General features: G+C 43.2%; 4 protein-coding genes across 6 annotated transcripts; 1 reads left to right on the plus strand and 3 right to left on the minus strand.

The window, feature by feature from the left end:
• The first annotated feature begins 5,162 nt into the window (after positions 1-5,162).
• LOC112881736 (protein disulfide isomerase-like 5-4) lies at positions 5,163-11,884 on the plus strand. 3 transcript variants are annotated; one of them, XM_025946572.1, is made up of 16 exons: positions 5,163-5,290; positions 5,376-5,468; positions 6,218-6,308; positions 6,936-7,030; positions 7,624-7,681; positions 7,958-8,142; positions 8,417-8,474; positions 8,783-8,823; positions 8,917-8,991; positions 9,948-10,004; positions 10,165-10,231; positions 10,482-10,628; positions 10,736-10,960; positions 11,060-11,221; positions 11,307-11,384; positions 11,469-11,884. In XM_025946572.1, exons 2-16 carry the CDS (start codon positions 5,431-5,433, stop codon positions 11,544-11,546), a joined length of 1,455 nt encoding a protein of 484 aa, XP_025802357.1. In that variant the 5' UTR covers positions 5,163-5,290; positions 5,376-5,430; the 3' UTR covers positions 11,547-11,884. The 3 variants fall into 3 exon arrangements, with proteins under 3 accessions (XP_025802357.1, XP_025802356.1, XP_025802358.1); XM_025946571.1 differs by having other exon boundaries at positions 5,211-5,468; XM_025946573.1 differs by lacking the exons at positions 5,163-5,290; positions 5,376-5,468; positions 6,218-6,308 and having other exon boundaries at positions 6,978-7,030; positions 7,963-8,142.
• A 1,447-nt stretch (positions 11,885-13,331) lies between these two features.
• LOC112881240 lies at positions 13,332-14,186 on the minus strand. The gene has a single exon (XM_025945916.1). The coding sequence runs from the start codon at positions 13,899-13,901 to the stop codon at positions 13,332-13,334; it is 570 nt and encodes a 189-aa protein (XP_025801701.1). The 5' UTR covers positions 13,902-14,186.
• A 1,451-nt stretch (positions 14,187-15,637) lies between these two features.
• LOC112882981 lies at positions 15,638-17,018 on the minus strand. Its single transcript, XM_025948181.1, has one exon. The coding sequence runs from the start codon at positions 16,776-16,778 to the stop codon at positions 15,987-15,989; it is 792 nt and encodes a 263-aa protein (XP_025803966.1). The 5' UTR covers positions 16,779-17,018; the 3' UTR covers positions 15,638-15,986.
• Positions 17,019-18,715: 1,697 nt separating this feature from the next.
• LOC112883093 (WAT1-related protein At5g64700-like) lies at positions 18,716-21,071 on the minus strand. The gene is made up of 7 exons (XM_025948323.1): positions 20,847-21,071; positions 20,681-20,746; positions 20,460-20,576; positions 20,071-20,320; positions 19,788-19,946; positions 19,527-19,678; positions 18,716-19,224 (listed from the first exon to the last, which is right to left on the minus strand). Exons 1-7 carry the CDS (start codon positions 21,017-21,019, stop codon positions 18,993-18,995), a joined length of 1,149 nt encoding a protein of 382 aa, XP_025804108.1. The 5' UTR covers positions 21,020-21,071; the 3' UTR covers positions 18,716-18,992.
• Positions 21,072-21,844: the final 773 nt, after the last annotated feature.

A 21,844-nucleotide genomic window follows, 5' to 3' on the forward strand; every position in this document is an offset into this window, starting at 1 on the left:
CTCATGTGTCCTGGTTTCATGCATTTTCATTGTGTTCTACTCACAAATACTAAGTGTGTTGATAACCATCGAGTACTGGTTAGATGCGCATGGAGCTCAGTTTTTACTACTTCTTGATGGGTGCAAAACCAAACAGAAGTAATAAGTTAAATATAAGCTAAGGGTAAATGAAGTGCTGCGTTTTTTTTATTAAAGGAAATGTGTTTCATGAATATTTTTCATAGTTTCCTGAAGCAAGATGAACTTGTATCACCAGTGTGAAGAGGTCATGTAGATTGTTTGAACCAATTAAAGTACCATTGTCCTCTAAAGAAATAACCAGTATTAGTATTATTCGCAGATGACCAACATAATACATATAACTTGCAAGAATAACTCTTCGGTGTGGTAACTGCAAACCACTGGCCGTCGTTTGCAGTATATATCTGTCAGTGTTGCTCTCCTCAGTCCTCTAGTACTAGATTTATTTTTTCTCTTATTTCTCTGGAAGAAAATCCCTCTCCTAGCTGTCACTTTTGTTTGATATGAAATCAAGTGTTTTCATACCGACCGGTGCACTAGCTCGTCAGCATGAATGCATGATCAAAGGGTCTATGTACCCTACTCACTTGGTCACTTGTGTGCATCATAGCTACCAACCATGCATGCATGGGTGGTTCATGTACCAAAACATACCAAACTGCTCCTATCTCTTTGAATCTCGACACCATGTCCTTGCCTTCTCCTTCCATGCAAGTTAAATGCTGAAAAAAATTTCAAGAGTTTCAGATATATCTCACTTAGTGATATTCTCCTTTTGAAGATGAAGATAAAGTGTGTGCGCGCGTGAAGATAAGGGAGATATGCAATGGCATGCTTATGAAAAGAAAGGGTGGTTAGCAAGTAGCTTTCAGTGCACAAGTAGTCAAGGATTGACTGTTGCAAAGGATTGGAAGCTGAGAGACTTTTTTTTTGGCGGAAAAGAAGCTGAGGGACTTACTAACAAACCGAATAAAGGCTATATATATAGGGCCTTCCTGATTAACAGCTTGAGCTCATCTTCAGGCACTAGGCATGCACATTAATTTCTACTACTGCACCATCTTTGTACCTTTCATCGATATTAATTTGGAGTCAAGCTCATACATGAAGTCATGAGAGCTACCTATGTGTAGCTTTTCGTCGTAGCTTCATGGTTCATCACGTTTCTGAACAATCGTCTCGTTTCACTACTGTCGGAACACATGACTAACACGCCAATTAAGCCCTGTCTGGAGCAAAGATAGTAACAACTCCTACGTCGGCTACTAAATGTATTAGGTCTTTTGCTAAGTACTAATAACTTTTCTATGCAATACACGTACGTGGTTTCCAGTTTGAAATTGCAGTTAACTGAAGTAGAACACTCATGTATTTTTTTAGTGTGAAAAGATCTAGACTTTGGACTTAGGACTTTAGAAATTTACAATCGACTTCATTGATCACCTAATAAGGTGTGGCATGAATGATATGATGGAAATGCATGCACCAAATTATGCGATTTAATTTCTTTATTACATCCAGAAACTTTTACCTTTTTACCGAAGCTTTTAATATACAATAAGTATTGTTCCAGACTATAAACGCCTATTATATATTTTGCCAATTCTAGATTTACTCCCTCCATTCTAAAATATAAGATATTGAATGGTTCAAAATTTATACTCTAATATAAGGTATTATAGAACTTTTGGATAAGTATTAAAGGAAATTATTTAATTTTTCTTGGCTCTTAGCTGCATACTTATCTTTTCTATTCCTTCCTCCCCTACTTAATCTTCGGAAAAACTTTAATTATAGCTGGTAAACGAAGAGCTCTCAGAGGGTACATGCGTCTTTTATTCTCTCGCTTAATATGTCTTAGAAGTGTTATATTACAGGACGGAGGGAGTAGTTATATGATGTCTCTACATTGTTTGTAATATCATTTTCTTGAAACAAGAATCCAAACCCATGATCTTAAAAGGAAAAAAAAGTCATTCCATACTCACATGCACGATGGGCAATGTTGGGCTTCATGTTACTGAAGCTTCTACAAAAAGGGAGCACAAAATAAGAAGGAAACGCAGCTTTTTTTAACTAATCCATAATCTAAACTAGCTAATGCTATCTCTTTTAAAAATTCTCGAAGACTAATCAACTACGCTGATCTCAATCTTCAACCAGAGTAAGTAAGTACATTTATATATGCATCAACTGATCGAGTTATTAACAAGTGGAACAAAAATAGCGTCTTGCAGCCCCGGGGAACCATAGAAAAGCAGCCAACCCAAACTGAAAAGAGAATCACATCCATGTGCACGCCATTAAGGTTGGTAGAACATTTGAAATACCATATCAAATATTCCACGTCTTGGTGTTGGCCACTTGGCGTTATTTAAATAGCAAAAAGCGCTATGTTCTTGCACCCGTGTACACACATATGGCCAATGTTCTTCAGCCGTCCTGATTAAAAATTGCGACAAAACAAAAGATTGACGGACTATAAAGTCAACGTTTCTCCACCAATACCTTAATTCGGTGTGGTGCAATTTGTTGACATTCAGATTTTTTTTGCTTTGCAAAAATAATCAAACTAGTTTCCAGAAGCCTTGTCGGTGTCACACGAAAAGAACATGTATGTGTAGCTCACATGCTTCCTTAGCATGTTTCCTTTTCCTTCCGGTTGCTCCTCTCATATCCACACAGGAATTTAGTACAGCCGGCCTGTTGGATTGCTTGATCATCTGACAATGCTGGGCTATGTTCACTGGACAACCTACCAGCAGGTGAGAATTGTGAAATCATGATCACATAAAGCAACAGATAGTTATGCACTGTTCAGAGCGAATGCATGTCGGTTGGGCCCATCACTAAATAAAGGTCTTCTCGACATCCCTGGTGCCTTCTCTTTCTAATTCAGTCACCCACATGGGGGCTTGAAGAAAAATTCTCAAACTTGAATTCATAAGTTCTCATTGAAAGGTAGCATTTCACCTTTGCACCTTTTCAGCTTCGTTCGAATGTTCAGAAACTTTCTTTAGAGGGTTGGTGTGCTACCTTTGATGCTAGGCATGTGAACAGTTGCAAGCTGCAGGCATAATTTAGTCCCAAATTGTAGGGACTTTAGCATGCCAACAAATGTACCATCTTGTTTATTGTGTTGTTGCCGCGCTGACAGGTACTCGAATGATTGATGGAAAAATACACCTCATTATCCTATCAGTATTATTAGAGAGAAAAGATTCTGCAGGATACTGCAAGTCTGGTCGCTTGCAATGTAAAGTGCACATCCGACTAGAATAAAACTTATAACACATAAAAGAGTGGTTCTACAGAAATATGGGCACCATGTCTCCTTTTGACATCATGAATATAATATAGCAAGGTATGAACATGAAATCTTCTCGGACTAGTTATAAATTTCTCCCAGTATCTTTGATGGGATTGTTCCAATCTAGTTCTTTGTCATATGTACCATCCAATTCAAGAACAATCTTGTTGACTGCTATGTTCAATGCACTCTATTGGAATCAGTTATGATAGGTGTAGACTACATGACTACTGATTACAATGATCAGGCTGCGGTGAGATTTGGATTGAAGGATAAACTCCAAACAATCTGAAGAGTGAAGAACTGACTAGAATGTATGTTACATCCTACTCTTCAGATAGGCAGACCATTGACTTCTTCAGAAGCTCTTCTCTGATCTGTTTGATAGAAACATTTCATCAGTTCCAGGACTACCGATTTGGAAAAAAAAAGCTATTAGATAGTACCCCCTGTAATACAAGGGCATAAAATAGTTTAGGCCTTTACGCCTTGTGGATAGGGATAGACCGTTTGAACTTTGAAGACCATCACGTTGCGACACACATTCAAAAGAACACATTTCCAATTTTTTTTGGATGGAAGTGTTTCGGATTTCAATGTAGTGTTTATAGCTTTTTTTTTTTTTGAGAGAGAGGATGTAGTGTATATAGCCGTGTCCTTGTGTGTAGAACTTCAACTTAAAATGAGAAAGAAGTGGGCCAAGCACAGAAGACGGACGGAAGGCCTAAAACCGAAGAGGCCGTCCAATGCGTATGGCCCAAAGATAGAGAAGGAGATATGTTTGGGCCAAAATAACCGGGTTACCGGCCCAATCAAGGAAATCCTTCTCATTTTTCGGCTATTTCATCAGGCGCACCGCGGACTTGAAATTCAGACGCTGTAAGCATAATACTCATTTGTGCTTCTATGTGAGCTTCGATCAATATATAAGTAATGTAAAACAAATTTAGTTTGCGAACATGCCTCTAACTGGCTTGGTTAGATGGGTTTGTCTTATAAGCAGTATGTAAACTGTACTAGATGTATTACACACATAACTATTCATTTTTTTTCCGTTCAAAGTCTTATGGCTTGACCATTTGCAACTTGCAAGAGTCCCAATTAATTACCACTGGGGCAATTGGAACACAAAGAAATCTCGCAACTTCTGAGTTTTCTAGAAACCACGTGTATTACGGTCTAAAGCTTGCAAGTTGCAACCCCTATTTTAGTTTTTTTTCCTGACAGAACTTTCATTTGGCCTCCACCTTGGCTTGATTAGAAGTTTTACCATTTAGCGTGATGTAGACGGCTGCAATTACAGTTTGGATGGAGTATACAAGGACTGCACCGTGGTCGCGGCCTCGTGGATGCCTTCAAATAACAGGATACTCTAGTTTCTTAAAAAAAGAGAGGATATTCTAAGCAAAAGAGGCAACGGCATGATTACTCATTCGAAGTTGCATGTGTTAGACTATAGATTGAGATCCGAACACATTTGTCAAAATTTCTTGACTCGCAACTGGACTTGTATAGCAAACTAGAAAAAAGAAACTATCTTTGCCACATGACACTATAGAATTTGTATATGTTTGCAGTTATGCATGATTTAGTGTCCTCCAATAAACACGTTTCTTGTCCTCTGCTAGTAGAAGACAATAAATTCTGTTCTGCAGTAATATGCACAATTTTGTACGAGTATGTCTACTGACAAAATATCCATCTTTCAGTGTCCTCCAAAATACACCTTTTGTCGTAGTATCATGTAGTAAAAATTTGCTAAAAGATACAGAGTATTACGGTTACGGAACTAAATGACTGAAAACGAAACCAAGCGAGAAAAAAAATCAGACACCTTTTTTATTTTATTTTTTAAGACGGTCAGGCACGGGAGGCGCGAGGCGAGGTAACTCGGGGAAGGCGAGGCAGGGACACTAGGTCGGTGCGTTCGTGCGTGCCATACCGCGCGCGCCGTCCCCGGTGAGATCCCCAAGACGACGCCGACGACGAACGGAACCGGGAACCCCACCAAAATCTCACCTTTCTCCTCCTCCTCGCTTCCCAGATCTCTCTCCCCCACACCCCGGCGGGCGCCGCAGATCTGAGGGTCATCGGCAGCCATGATCTCCAGCAAGCTCAAGTCCGTCGACTTCTACAGGTGCGCCCCCGATCTGCCCTCCCTCGATCTCGAGCGCCCCTCCACTCCTCGATGCCTTTCCCGGGGTAGGCTGGGATGGTGCGACTTTCAGGGGGGGTTATTAGATGAATACGGAGAACGGAGACTCGGAGAGTGGTGTGTTGTCCGGTTGCGCTGGGCGGATTTCGGTGAATCCTGGATGGCAGCGGCGTTTCTTTGAGGCGAATGCTCTATTGCAGTTGGCGCGGGTACACTGCGTCAGCGATGTTCCTTTGTTCTTTTGTAGCTCGGTAGAGATGGGAGACTTACACGATCAATTGGTAGATGTTGTGCTCAAAATCCTGTTTTTCTTTTTTGGTTTGTGAGCGTGACCATTCTGTAATTGCATTTTGAGTGGTAGCGCACTCATCCCGTCGTTAGATTTCATTTTGTAGTGGTTCTTCGTTTGGACTTCCCTTTCGAGTTTGGACAGTGTTGCACTCTGATGCCGTATGCCATTCTAAAGTAGAAGCTACTACGACAGTTCTGGATTAGATAGGAGAAGCCAAATGTTTTCATTTTCTTAAAGAAAAAAGTGATGTTTTTTGTTTAGAAATACACCCGCGCCATGATGAAGTAATGCATAAGGGTTTGATCCATCTCGTTGGGATTTCAGAGCTGAGTGGCTCACACTGTTTAGTTCCTCGATGTATCAACCATGCGATTCAATGAGAAGCTTATTGTTACTCATGTCCATATTGGTAATGTTTGCTTATTTTTTCATGTTGCAGGAAAATCCCTAGGGATTTGACCGAGGCATCATTATCTGGTGCTGGATTATCAATTGTAGCAGCACTAACTATGATGTTTTTGTTTGGAATGGTATTCCCCCACCCAAGTTTCTCCTGTAATCAATAGAGTTTCCTTCATGTCCCAATAGGTAGTCATAAACTAAAAGTAAGGAAAGAAATTGGAAAAATAATTAATGACGCTCCTTTTTGTTTATGCATAATACCATTCTATCATTTGGTTTTCTGTAGCATAGCTGACTTCAGTAACCACTTTCTATTCCTCACATTTGTTCTATTAGTCGATTCAATTGAGTTAACTGTTTTGTTTTCAGTTGACTATTGAAATTAGAACATCAACAAGATGGGCCAGATTCTGAAGGCAAACTTCAAGCTAATGCGGCCGAATTTTGGTTTAGATTTGTCAATTGTAATGTAATAAACATTGAAAGTAGTAGTTTAGTTACATTATGCACCCGAAATATTCCAGTTACTATGGTACACTAAACATTGAAGGTAGTAGTTTAGTTACATTCTGTATCCCAAATATTCTAGTTGCTCTGCGTCCCATGCATTGAGGGTTGCCATTGATTAAATATTGCAATGCACTTACTTGCCTGCCGTTTAAAGTTGACCTGATTTCTCATTTTTATGAGCTTTTATCTTTTGCAAAGGTGAACTTCAAGTTTTCAACTAAGAAGTTGATTATTTGACATTGCAGGAGTTGAGCAGTTACTTAGCAGTCAATACTACAACATCTGTGATCGTTGATAGGAGTTCAGATGGGGAGTTTCTACGGATAGATTTCAATATAAGGTAAGCCCTATAGCATGTCTCAAGTGTTGTTCAGTTTGGTGTTTAGATATATCAATATGGATATGTGCCCGTATGGTTGCATATCTGCATATATACACTGCTGCCTTTCCTCTTTCCATCAGGGTTTACAATTTATAGAATTAGTGATTTCCTGACTTATGTCAACTCTGCTGATACTAATTGTTTATAATATGAGATCTATTGGATAAACTAGCACTTTGGGCAACTGCATCTAGTAGGGATTGCACCTGTTCGTTTGCAGCGTTGTATGGTTTAATTAGTCTTGCTGGTCATTTGAGCTCTGGAATGGTTTTAGGGAATCTAGCGCCGTTTGTTTTTTCTCGAACATGCCAGATTGTGTGCCATTTATTACTATATTACTATTTTTATTCTGTTGTTAACATTTCTTTATATTTTACTTTCTCCTTGGTTCATGTGGCTCTCATTGGGTTTCATCTGTAGCTTACACTAAATTACATGGAATGAAAGGCTTTTGGTATTCGTTTGGAATTTGGGATGATTTCAGAAACTTTTGGCTGCAAAGCTTAATTATTGTTCCCTCAATGTTTACTGATTGCTATTGTCCTCTACAGCTTTCCTGCACTTTCATGTGAATTTGCATCAGTTGATGTCAGCGATGTGCTGGGAACAGTAAGATATATCTTTGCCTCATATGCCTTTTTTTGTTCTACCTTCTAGAATGTGGTAAAATTATTAGTTGCTATCCTTCGATGATACTAGAATAAAGGGGAACATGCGAGATATATTATGTTTTTCAGAAAACAAAGACATGTTGAAGTACTCATGTAAACTATCATGAATGTTAAAATCATTTTTGACTAGCTTTTTTAAGCTATGTATACATCTGCAGACCACACCATTTTGTTTTCTCGGTTAACTTTAGTTACCTGTTAAATCCATATGCAGAACAGATTGAACATAACGAAAACTGTTCGCAAATATTCGATTGATCGGAATTTAGTACCAACTGGATCAGAATTCCACCCTGGGCCTATTCCCATTGTCAGTAAGCATGGAGATGATGTAGAAGAGGATCATGTTGATGGCTCAGTTTCCTTGTCATCTCGCAATTTTGATAGCTATTCGCACCAGTAAGTATTCAGTTATCTACCGATTTAAAGTCCTGCTTGATCAAACATAGAAGTCATTCTTTATTTTAAGATCCTATTGGATCAATAACCAGTTAATTGTTCATGTTATTCATTTCATCACCATCTTTCTGCTCCACATTCATGTCACAATGTATATTAATTGTATCTCAATAGCTCCAAATTCTTTCGTCCATGCATTTTTGCACCCCTCTTGTATTTCTTTTATGGGGTCCCTAATATTGCTGATAGTTATCCTGCTTTTGTTCCTTTCTAGATATCCTGTGTTGGTTGTCAACTTTTATGCCCCCTGGTGTTACTGGAGCAATCGACTGGTTAGTATTTATTTCCTTGTGTTCCTTTTCATTTATTTATGTTCATTACTTCGGCTACTATATTTCCGAGGACAACAATTATTGTATGATAATGTGCAAGTCATCTGGACATAATATACACCACAGAACAACAGTTGCACCACAATACAGTGAAAGTCCTTGTCGTAGTTTGGTTAATTTAATTATAGATGCTTAAATCTGCTGATATTTTTTATAATTTATTCCAGTTGAAATATATTTGCGGTTGTGTTCTGGTGAAGTAAATGTAATATGTTGGACTGTTTCTTATCACTCCTTTTTTCTTTCAGAAACCATCGTGGGAGAAGACTGCGAAAATAATAAGGGAGAGGTAAATACTATTGTTCTTTGTATGCTCCTAAGAAAGCTTAGGGATCAGTGTCTTACACTGCTAATGAATAACCTTGTCTGCGATCATGTGCAGATATGACCCTGAAATGGATGGTAGAATCCTTCTGGGCAAGGTTGACTGCACTGAGGAAGTTGACTTGTGTAGGAGGTATGTACCTATTGATACTTACATTTAAAACCAATGTGATCCAAATGTCTATGATTCAATATGGAATCATAATTCATTGTTGGTTATGTATCATGAGAGATTTTGTCAACTAGTTACAGAGTGTCTAAATAAGTAGTTTTATGATGTGAGTCCAAAAAAATGAGTCCATGATGCAATGTGTTTCATAAAATCACAATGCCACTTCCATCTGGATTCTGTAGTAGTTATTTCTTCTGGATCTATTTACATAGAGAACTATTCCTTCTGATACTTCAACCTAAAAGATCTATTAAGACTGATATGGAATTGCTAAGGAACGGTTCCATGAAAGCTCATGTCTCATTCTTCTATTTGTTTGATACTTTGACGTTGACTATTTGTTGAGATTTTATTTGGAGGCTGTTCTGGATTCTGGCCTTGTTGGCCGTTATGGCATCGGATTTGGAGCTTGTTAGGTCATTAGACTCCTGCATCCCCTCTTCTAGTTTTCCAAAAAAAGTGGGGATGCTAGGAAGCAGTTTTTCTGTGTTCCATATTGTTGGATAAAAAGTGGGAACTGCTGGTGGACTGATGCTGGGGATGCTGTTTAACGTCCCCACCACCTGCTCTGCTGTCCGTCTTCATTAGCTAGTTGCCATATTCACAAACAGACAGATGAAAAGGGGTGGCAGAATTATATGTATTTACCATCTCTATAATGGAATGCTCTCTTGTGCGTCCAACGATCTGATCTTTTCTTTGATGAAGACATATATGCATATCTCAAGCTACACATATTGATAACTTAGTATTGACCACAAGAGGAGAGAAATCCTGAGATTGTTTTTGTTCCTTTTCATTCATATCATGAAACCTGTTGTTCCTTTATAACTTCTTTGGTTTGTGATTTTGCTGATGTTTCTTAATCAATACATAGCTGAAATATACTTTTCATTACTTTAGTTTATCAAATGCAGGCACCACATACAAGGATACCCATCCATTCGCGTTTTCCGTAAAGGGTCTGATATCAAGTAAGTACAGTTCATTTACATTCTATTTAGATACCTTCTGGAGTTTGCTTGGCTAGTCTCCAGGGATATGCTACTTGGGCTGCAAATTTTTTTTTTTGTTCTATGTCTGTTTTGATATTTTCCCTAGTTCTATGAAAATCCCTAATTTTTCTTTACACAGGGAGAATCAGGGCCATCATGATCACGAATCATACTATGGGGAACGTGATACTGAGAGTTTAGTCGCGGTATGTTACGTATTACCTGGTTACCGATTCTTTGTACTGATTTAGCAATGTTTATATTTACTATGATTCTATATCCTAAACATCATGCCGGAGGAACTGAAATGGCCTCCAAAAGGCCAAATATCTTGATTTGTTGATCTACATTATCTATTGTTAGCTCTTAACTAAGTGCTGATGTAATGTTTTAAACCTCAGGCAATGGAAGCTTATAGCTCTTAACTAAGTGCTGATGTAATGTTTTAAACCTCAGGCAATGGAAACTTACGTTGCAAACATTCCGAAAGAGGCTCATGTGCTTGCTTTGGAAGACAAATCCAATAAGACTGTTGATCCTGCCAAGCGCCCTGCTCCAATGACCAGTGGATGCAGAATAGAAGGTTTTGTGCGAGTCAAAAGGGTAAATCAGCTACACAATAACTTGCATAGAGATAATTTTGTGCTAATGGTTGGTAATATGGAGAAGGGTGTTTTGCTGTCTTTAATAATAACCTGTCCATTTACCAGGTTCCAGGGAGTGTTGTTATATCAGCTCGATCTGGGTCACACTCATTTGATCCATCCCAGATAAATGTTTCACACTATGTGAATCAGTTCTCATTTGGCAAAAAACTTTCGCCAAGGATGTTTCATGAATTTTTAAGACTAACTCCCTATCTTCGTGGATACCATGATAGATTAGCTGGCCAATCTTACATTGTTAAGAATGGTGAGGTTAATGCCAATGTTACTGTAAGTCACTTTTCCTTATGTTTCATATTGGTCTGTTTTTGTCAGCGGCAATATTTCTTGTTTCATATGATTTACATAATTCATTTGTGCTATTCTTAGATTGAGCATTACCTACAAGTTGTGAAGACTGAGCTTGTAACACTGAGGTCCTCAAAGGAACTGAAAGTGCTTGAAGAATACGAATACACAGCACACAGCAGCTTGGTGCACAGCTTCTACGTTCCTGTTGTGAAATTCCATTTTGAGCCTTCTCCCATGCAGGTTGGCGTCCTCATTATATTATTCTGTTCTTCTGTTTTATCAACATGTGAATGATACATCTAAAATGATTCTCATTAACCTTCAGGTCTTGGTAACTGAAGTTCCGAGGTCCTTCTCTCATTTCATCACAAATGTCTGCGCTATTATCGGTGGAGTCTTCACGGTGCGAACACATCCTTATATATATATCTTGACATGTGTGAGTCCAAATAAAAATATCTAATGGAAACTGACATGACAATTCCAGGTTGCTGGAATACTGGATTCCATCTTCCACAATACGCTAAGGATGGTGAAGAAGGTTGAGCTAGGAAAGAACATTTAGCTTCCAGTGCCGCTACAAGCTTCAGCGGATGTGCTAGGTAGCCATTATTTTGTTATACCTGGGGTAGGGATTCATGGTGATCCATATATTAAAGAGCGGAAACGTGGGGTAGGCAGAGTTGGAACTAGGGATCGTGGACTTGATACTAGGGACATCACTGCTTTGCTACATCACTTACAAATAAGACAGTGGATCCTTGTGAGTGAAACCCCGTGCTAATTGAGCAAGGTAATCTGCTGTTCTTGTTCCTGTGGCTCCCGTTGCCACTACACTATTGTTCTTCTGTGTTGCCCCAATTCAGCTCTAGGAGCCGGAAGAAGCCAACCTTTTTTTTTCAAGTCCAGCACCTGCGCAAACCTTTGGATGTATAAATCCGTTTTTGCGATCTCGTCCAGATTTGAAAGTCATGGTCCAGTTCAAAGTATGCTCCAGCGCCGACCTCGGCGTTACAGCGTCAGCTCGACGCCGATCACGCGACTGCAACCCTTGTTGGTGAATGCATGATGTAGTAGAAATATGCAGTCAACTTCTCAAATTGTCACCATAACTTAAACTATTTGGATTAGTAGTCGGTGAAAATAGTATGATAATGTTTATCTTTAAAAATATTCATACTATAATAGTTTCAAATATTTATACTATCGTTTCATTGGAAAAGTAGCGGCCAAAGGTCTATTTTGGGGATGAGTGTCAATGCCCAAAACATTATAAATTTACAGAGGGATGGACAATTATTCCTTGAATTCTGTCTGTCAATGCGTAGCAGAACCTATGCTATTATTTAATTTATTTGCCAACGTATTTCCTTTTTTTGGCCGATATATTTCTAATGAAGAACGAAAGGGTATTACTCCTCGACAAATAAATGATCAATTTGTTTTTGCGACAGAGAACAAGGGGGGAAAAAGCTTTTCTATTCAGGAAGATTCCAAGATTACCCAGTTTAACTCGCTAGGATTCCCTTGTTAATACCAACATAAATAAAACATTTTGGCATTGCTGCTCGTCATGTGCGAAGCTAACAAATAGGATCCGACAACAAAGAACTGCTGCTGTGTTCGTTGACCAAGTTTTTGCCCAAAGCCACAAACCAACACATGCTGTACACTGGTAAGCAAGTAAATAATTAATGGACCGGGTCATTTTCGGTTTAGTATGAAACTTTGTAGCTATGCGGCATCACACCTGTCTTCTTATTTTTGTGTGCGTTTAAGACGAAAATTCTCTCCTGACAGCAATGTGATGTTTTTATGTGTATTTACTAAGCTGTGGTTTTTGTTCTCTTTTATCATCTGATGAGACAGATTCGTGTAGAGGTCGGAAGTTGCAGGTTCTTCATTACTTTTTTTATAAAATAGTTAAATTAAAATCAAGCATAGCAAATTAAAATAATCTTAAAGCAATTGATACTACTTCCTCCATCCACAAATAAAATGCAACCCTCGCTTTCCGAGAAGTCAAATAATTTCAAATTTGATCAAATTTATAAAAAGTCTACTAACATTTGTGTCTCCAAATAGATCTAGTATAGAAATATATTATACGATTAATCTAATAATACTTATTTTGTAATATAAATATTAATACTATTCTATATAAATTTAGTTAAATTTGAAATTGTTTGACTTCTCGGAAACCGAGAGTTGCATTCTTTTGTGGGAGGAGGGAGTATTTCGCTGTCCCTAAAAACCCGGCCGTTGACGATTTCAGATCAGAGCACATTCTGATGTCCACACAAGCAGAGTATCTGTCTGTTCAGAGATGAGCAGAACCACTGGATTGCTACTACCGGCCGCCTATATGAACCGTGGAGGTGCAGTCCGACGTGACGTTGCCCCTGGTCCAGTACACGGCGACGTCGCACACCACCTCGGAGCTCGCGCTGATCTTGAAGGTGCCGAGCACCACTGCCTTGCCGGCCACCTCCGTCGTCGTCTCGAACGGCAGCACCCCGAGGACGACCTCGGGCATGAAGTAGGGGGTGGCCGCCACCCTGACGGTGTCCACCTCGACGGTGGCGCCGATCGTCTCCGTGGCGCGCGCGCCGATCTCCCCCGCGGGCACCACCACCTGCCCCACGCCGTCGCCGTGGTACCGCACCGCCGTCACCACGTCGCCGTACCGGAACGCCGCGTAGTTCGGGTTGCCCACGGTGACCTCCACGCGCATGGTGATGTTGAGGACCGGCGGGAGGCCGTTGATCGCCGAGATCCTGGTCCCCACCACCGTCGCCACCACCCTGGGCGACCGCGGCCGGAACACGGTGAAGTAGAGCGCCACGAAGACGACGGCGAGGACGAGGATCACGGCTGCCAGCACGCCGCAGCACACCAGGGCGGGCTTGTTCCTCTTCATCTCGGCCGCGCCGCGCCGTCGATTGATAGATTGATGATTGGCCCGCGGACCGAAGATGAGGAATGGAGATCAATCAACTCGTGATGGGTTCTTGGTTCTGGTTTTGGGGGTCGATAGCTGGGGCTAGAGGTGGAGGAGAGAGCGGCCATATGTAACACCGAAAGTTTCATCGGAATTTCAGTTACTCTTGTTTCTTTAGGGCCCGGCGCTTTGCTCACTGGTGTTCTTTTGATTATTGTTATAGGATGTCAGCCGCCCGGTGATCAAGTCGTCTCTCTCCCAGCTCAGGAGATTGGTAAAAGAATGCCATGTAGATTGGAGACTAGTATTATGATATTTGTTTTGCTATGGTTACATACTTGCATTATTGACAATTTGAGTGGGGTTTTGGGAAATTTCACCCTATATTCTGATGCAAAATTGATGTAATTCAATTAGTTTTGATTATTGTAGGTCAAACAACTTCTTTAGTTTTGACTATCAATACATGAAGAATTGCGTTGTTTGGAAATGAAGTGTGTAACTTCATGTGCTTATTTTATATGAGTTGAACTATTGTTTGTAAACTTTGTGCGAAATCACTCAGTTTGAAAGATGCCTTAGTTAAAAGGTCCATTCGGAACACAGTAATTTCAGTCCTTCTTGGAGTATTTGAGTTTGTTAGGAATATGAAGACTCGCATTTTCCCATCTTTTTTTTTTTGAAAACACACACTTTCCCAGTTGGGTCCAAGCATCTTGTTCACGAATCCTTTATGTGATCTCGCAAAAAAGAAAGGCATATGAAATGAGTACATATACTACCCTAGCTACTTGGCTGACAAAAAAAATGAAATGTGATGGATGGCAGATCTTCTAGGGGAGCGAATTGAACTCACAGTATTTATATTGGATCTCGTCTGGGATAGCTTCAGCTTCTCCTAAAATAACTCCTGAAATAGCTTCTCTGGTGAAGCAGTATCTCTAATAAAGCTACGATTTTCGGCTCCTCATCTCCAGTGGAAATCGAAAACAGCTTCACCTTGTGTTTTGTGGATGAAGCTGTTGGCAAAATATTCATTTGGCACCGTGAAGCCATCCAAGGTGTACCAAAAGGGGCAGTATATCACACATACGCAGCTACGTGTAAACTGTGTATAGATCGCTGTACCTGCTGTCACTTTCACCGCTCCATCGCTGGTTATATTTTTCACCTCCCCTTGTTTACCCGCCCGTTCTTGTTCCTGGCTTGTGCTTGTCCGGCGAGATGGAGAAGTACTCGAGCGTTGGACTCGTCTGATTTTTCGTTACAACACTTGCAAATTTTGGACGGCCGACGCAGACGTGCGGCGGAGCACAAAGGGAAACCAACAAATTCAATTGGATCCCACGTATAAACTGTGCGTCGGTAGGATGTTTGGATCCAAATGGTAATGTTTAAAAGTGCTAAATTTTAGCACTAGTAGATCGGTTTCAAATATAAGTGCCTATAGAGATGGACTAAATTTTAGATAAAAATAAAAAACTTTAGCAAGACTAACGAGTGCTAATCACTCGTTCGTACGTATTTTGCAAACATGCCCTTAGTCATTTCAACCGCAGCATTGTCCACGTCCCTGCGCGTTTTATTTGATTTGAGGAAATTGAGGTTCCGTAGCTTTCCATCTAGAAGAACCAGCGCCAGACCAGTAGGAACGAATTGCCTGCTTTCGTGTCTTGGCTCATAACGAAACCTGCCACATCTCGTGCCTTTTCAAAAATTAAAACAGGAGCTTTTTTTAAAATAAAAAGTTATAATAGGTTCTGGTGGCAAAGAGCTTTGTGTGGGCCGAGCCATGCTGTCTCTTCTGAAGCCGCCGCCCTCGCAACGTGGCATCTTCGGCCCGGCCCATTAGCAGTGGCCTTTTCCGTTGTTCAATCGCGCGCGCGCCAGACGACTGACTCTTCTAATTATTCGGTATCCTGTGATTTTACAGCAAAAATTGAAGGAAACCACACAAGCTCCCGTAAAAACGAGTACACTGCTGAAATTTCAGGATTTCACCGCATACTCGCTCGATCGTAAACCATAGCCACCAGCACAAGCAAATCCAACCAGGCGTCCGGCCTACTCGTGCCCGTACCCTGCCGCCGGGAACCCCCCGCCGGTGCCCGCCGCCCGGGCCCCGGTGCGCACGGTGGAGGCGCACCGCGAGCTGCTCTCGCCGTGGAACACGTAGATGCGGACGAGGCACACCACCTCGACGGTGACGGGCACCTCGAAGGCGCGCAGCACCAGGGCCTTGCCCACCACCCGCACCACCGCCACGAACGGCAGCACCCCGGCCACGGCGTCGGACGCGAAGTGCGGGCTCTCGGCCACCTTCACCCCGTCCACCACCGTGGCCGGCTCCACCCGCGCCGTCGACTTGCCCCCGATCTCGCCCGCCGGCACCAGCGTCTCCCCGACGGGCGCGCCGCGGTAGGTCACCGGGCCCAGCGCCGCGCCGTACCGGTACGGCGAGTTGCTCGGGTTGGCCACCACCACGTGCACGCCCACGGAGACCCGCAGGGACGGGTGCGGGAGGAGGGCGAACTCGTCGATGCTCACGTCCACGGGCGTCGCCACCACGCGCGGCGGCCGCGGGCGGTAGCGGAGGTAGAAGGCGAGAGCCAGGGCGCCCAGGATGAGCAGCACGGCCAGCGCCACGCAGCACGCCGTGCAGTGCGCCTTCCTCCTCGCGAGCAACCCCTTCCCCTTCTTGGCTTCCTCCGCCATCTCCGCCTCGCTGGATCGGCCGATCTGTACGTGCAATGTGGTCGATCTGATGGTTATACTTGACGGGCGATTTGTTTGTTGGTATATATCCTCAACAATGCCTCTGATGGTTAGCGATCGGCCGGGCGCTTGCTTGCTCATCGGGTTTGGGCTTGGTGGTTTGGAAATTCGTGTGCATGCATTTCAGAACTGATTGCTGGTGAGGCTAAATTCTGCGCATGAACCGAGTGGTTGCCTTTGTGACTGAAGTGAAGTGGAGGATTTTGGTTGCTTTTTTCCCCTTCTGGTTGTTGATGTAATCTCGGTAGGGTAGGCAGGCCTATATTTTAGAGTAATCGCACTAGGTAGGGCTTCAGCCCATTGGTTTACGAATAATGAATGGCCTAGGTCGACCCACAAGATGTAAAAAATGAACTAAAATGAAGTTTCACTCGAAAGCTGCTTGCAAGACCGCCGGTCAGTAGTGTTTGATGTGCAAAGCTTGCTAAAGGCTACTGGCGATTTACTGTCATCAGGTAAGCATCCTACTGGAAAACACGCGGCCACTTGCGTGACTTGCTCGATCGGCCGTGCTTGGAAGGTTTTTCGTGCTATCATCACGTCCCAAAAAAAAATGAAAAGGGCCGGCACGGAAACAAATAGCCGTCGGTTGGCGCCGACGACCGCCACCAGCAGTTCTCCCCCTAAAAAAAAAAACCACCAGCAGTCATGTGGCATGACATGACGTGGGTGTCAAACTGTCAATGCGTGTCAAGATGACGATTTGGTTGGGCCGTGTTTCTGATTGGCTCTTGGACAACTTGTTGGGCGTGGCGGTCATTCCAGCCCATGCCAGAAAAAGGGGGAAGGACGTCATCTGTGGTAATTGGTAAACATGTGACCGTAGTCAAAGGTTGTCACGATGAGGATCTTAAGGCCTGATTTTTCACTTGAAATGATCCAATTGCGTAATCCTGATTTCATCGTATTTTCAAAGATACAGATGGTTTGTATAGTCAGAAAGGAAAGTCTATGTTGTTGTTTTGATGTAACTAATATCTGTAAAGTTGAGTGCACTTATTCGCGCCAATTTTAGTTCAAATTAACTTTAAACGTTATTTAGCCATAGACCAATCATTGACAAGTCAGACACACATGAATGATTGCATCACTTAACATATCATGCATAGCATGTAAATAGTAAATGAAAGTGAGACTAAGCTAATTACTCATATTTACCTAATATTAGATATTGACATTTTTTTTGGTCAGAATCAGGGTCACATGTATGTTCCAAGCGATCCCGTGGGCTCATATAGGATCCCACATGGAGGAACATGGTCCCATATGGCTAAATATGAAATCAACATCCATATGAATTGATGGGTATCATTCAGGTTTCACGGGACCATGTAATCATCAAAGGATTCTAAGATAACTACCGAAATCCTGAAAACCTTGCTTGTAGTAGCCTTTTGTTATGATGATAGAAATAAAGATGTACCCTAGTAGATTAGGGCAATCCCGATCCATATGTCTATGGGTAGTGTCTATGTTGTCATATCATTAAGACACCACCTTTAGAAACTACACTCTACAACCCATAATGTCTTGGTGTGGATTCCTATTCAACTAACTCTCTTTTCTCCACCTTTCATATTTGTTCTCCATTTATTATGAAGATATCACCTCACTTCCAATACATAACTTGTAGAGTGTCGAGCGTATTGATTTATGTGTTGACACTGGATCTTAAATGAGACTCAATTTCTTACTCTCTTAACTCTCTCTTATTTATTATGATGCCACTTATGTGGCGGTATAATTAATGCTATGAAAATCATCCTATATGGAGGGTTGGGGATGCCCTTGTGTAGCCTGCACAATCCATTTATTTTTTTATATGTATAAAAAGGTGTCCCCCATATATGGACACTCATTTTTTCCATGTCGGAACCACTGATCCAACCCTGGCCAACCAAAATTTATTTGTAAGTAAAAAAAATTAGATTCTTCCTCTAAAGAAAATTAAAGTAGATTCTTTGATTGAAAGAAAATATAACTTTATGAGCAAAGAGGCTCACTTTTTCACACCATGATAGAATCAACCATCACTTGGAAATTAACTTGATGCGATGTACATCGCAGTGCACATTTACACAAACAGTAACCGGTTGTGCATACACAATCACACGTAGGGCGCTGAGCAGCCGAAGAATCGCTTTCAGATAGCAGGAGGACACATCGATCAGCGTCTGATCTTTCCTGCCTGCGTCGTCCTTTCCGCAGTGATCGCACAAGCACCGGTCGCAGGCCCGCCACGCCGGCCGTGATCAGCAGATCGCATTCACGCATGATCCGCACGGACGCGTGTCGTCAGACTTTGGCGGCCGCGTCGGCGTCGGCGTCGGCGTCGCGCGCCGTCCCGCCGCCCCCCTCCTCCTCCTCCGTCGTCTCCCCGTCCGCCGGTTGCACGGCCGCCGCATTCTTCTCCACGTCCCCGTCGCCGCCGTTGCCGTCCCTCCCGTCCACCGCTTGCTTCTCCTCCCTGCTCTTGCCCCACAGCACGTTGTAGAGGCCGGCGACGAGGAGGACGCTACCGATAATGCTGCACCCACAGCGAGAGCACGGTAGATTGAGAATGAGATGAGCCGTCTAGCTTGGCGTAGGAGCTAAAGCTTGAGAAGATAGCGACGTGACTGAAGGGATCAGCTCGATCTGTTGGGTCGCCGGACGGCGGGACCCCGCCGATCGAGCAGCAGCGCGCTGCCCCCCATGGGCTGTGACCTCGACACGGCGCCACTTGTGGGCGCCACGCACAAGTCAAAAGGGAGGGGGGCACGAGTGGATGGTTTTCCATCGCCGGTGACGTGGTTGGTAATCAATATATACGACGTGACGTGGTGTTACCTTCCAAGGCTGACGTCCTCGCCCAGCAGGAAGGAGGAGATGGCCATGGTGAAGACGAGGCTCAGCGGCATCGACATGGACAGGAACACTGGGCCCTTCTTCTCGATCACCCAGATCTGCAGGTAGTACGAGATAGCCGCCACGACGATGCCCTGCGACGAACACGCAGCGTCGTAGTAACATAAGCATCGACGGCATAGCCGAGCAAGAAGCCGCCTGGTCGATAGGTGTACCAATCTGACGTGTGATCGATGCGTTTACCGTGAAGAGCACCCCGGCGAGGCTGACAGCGCCGGCGAGCTTCCACCGCGAGAAGTCCCTCTCGAGGACGAGGGCGACGGCCAAGGACTGGACGCTCGCGAACACGCACTGCAGCGTCGTGTTCAGGAGCTTGGAAGGGTACTCCAGCAGCAAGGGTCCCTGAGGCACGGCCGGCCGGGAATAACATTACTACTACGGCTACGAAAATTCAGGCACCTGAACTGAACATTACTACTACGGCCGGGAATAACATTAATTACTACTATGGTCGATCCATCCGTACCTGCTTGACTGTCCAGAAAGACCATATCCCGACGGAAGTTGTCATCAGGAAGATCCCCAGCGCCCACTCCTTACTGGAATGCGCGTGCGCGGCGGCGGCGCTGGCGTGGTGCTTGAGGAGCTGGTGGTGGTTCATGGACTTGAGCTCGGGGCCCTGGTACAGCGCCAGCACGATGACGCCGCCGACGCAGAGGAGTATCCCGGAGGCCTTGGCTATGCCATGGACGCTCCTAAGCTTCAGGGTCTCCATCCTGTGGTGCAAAATTAAAGGAAGATTAATGTTCAGTGCAGTTGCCTAATTCTAATTAATTGTCGGTTGGTACTGAAACCGCACAATTGTCTGAAGGGAATGCAATCACGGGCTCTTTGGTTCGGATCAAGTTCTGTGACCTGAACATGACGGCCAAGATGAAGGCGACCACCGGCACGATGTTGAAGATGGCCGAGGAAGAGGTCGCTGAAGCGTATTTCAGGCCAATGCAGTACAAGTTGATCGTTCCAGCCATCCTGAGCAACAGAGCGCAAACGGCGTGGTGTTTCAGCGACAAGAACAGAAAATTAGCAGATGTTTCTTCAGCCAAAGCGCATATATACCGCACGAACATATATACCCGTAGAAGGCGTGAGCAAAGATCTTGACAGAGAGCTTCAAGTTCAGAGGTGGCGCCGGTCGCTTCCTGCAAACGCAGAACACCAGATGAGCAATTCTGTCGTTCATGGTTACTTGCAGCAAGCACACGCATGCATGACTGAAGGGTCGGCCCATCGAATGGGTACCTGACTTCAAGGAACGCGAAAGGCAACAGGAAGATGGCGGCGACGGCGTGCCGGTAGAAGACGAAGACCGTGGTGCTCGTGCCCTCGTTGAAGGACGCCTTGGTGAGGATGTGCATGCCGGCATAGATCAGCCGGATGAGCACCACCGTGGCGTACACCTTGCCGTTGCCCATGGTGCAGTGGCTGCCTAGAAGAGATATGATCGATGGTGTTTCAGGCTTTCAGCACTGTTCTGCCTGATCCCTGATTAGTACTCCCATCCCTATATATACGCGACGGGCAGCCACCTAGCAGATAGTTTGTGTGAACCGCTAAGACTGCACTGCAACAAAGGCTAAAGCGACATGAAAGAGCTAGGAGAAGCTGAATTGCTGAAAGTTCTCTGCATGTTCATGCATGCAATTCGGATAACAACAATTTTCAAGTAGTGTTTTAAAAAAAAACAATTTCGAGTAGCACAGAGATCGAGTTTATATGGGCAGTTTTCTTTAAAACGATGAAGGTTTTTTTTTTGGGTGCAAAGTTCAGGTTAGCATTGCAAGGTAGATCTGCTTTTTAGACAATCGACAAGAACAATTTTTAAGATAAAAAATGCTGAATCTTAATTGGCCAAGTGGTCATGTTTAATAGAAAAAAAAGGAGTAGTGCGCTGGCCACAGATGAATAACCTGCCACTTGAATAAGCAGCACGGAAGTTTGTTGGATAAAGGTCTGTGTTAGGGGACCTTGTTTATGGAAAGCTGTTCATGGGAGAAGCTTCCTTGAACTCATGATCATTACATATTGTTTATTAAAAGAGCACCACGTGCGCCGCCACGAAATTGGTTAAGATTTTGCGAGGGCGTACTACTGACTTGTGTCTACAAGAGGTCTTGAGTTCGAAGTCCTTTTTCTTGCATTGCTTAATTAACCAATCATGAATTCAGAGTAAATCTTCACCACCTTGTTCTATTGACCTAAACATGTCAAAATCCAGTGTGCTAGGGATTGAGATTTCG

Source organism: Panicum hallii, chromosome 2 (genome assembly GCF_002211085.1).
Source record: "Panicum hallii strain FIL2 chromosome 2, PHallii_v3.1, whole genome shotgun sequence".
NCBI classification, from domain to species: domain Eukaryota; kingdom Viridiplantae; phylum Streptophyta; class Magnoliopsida; order Poales; family Poaceae; genus Panicum; species Panicum hallii.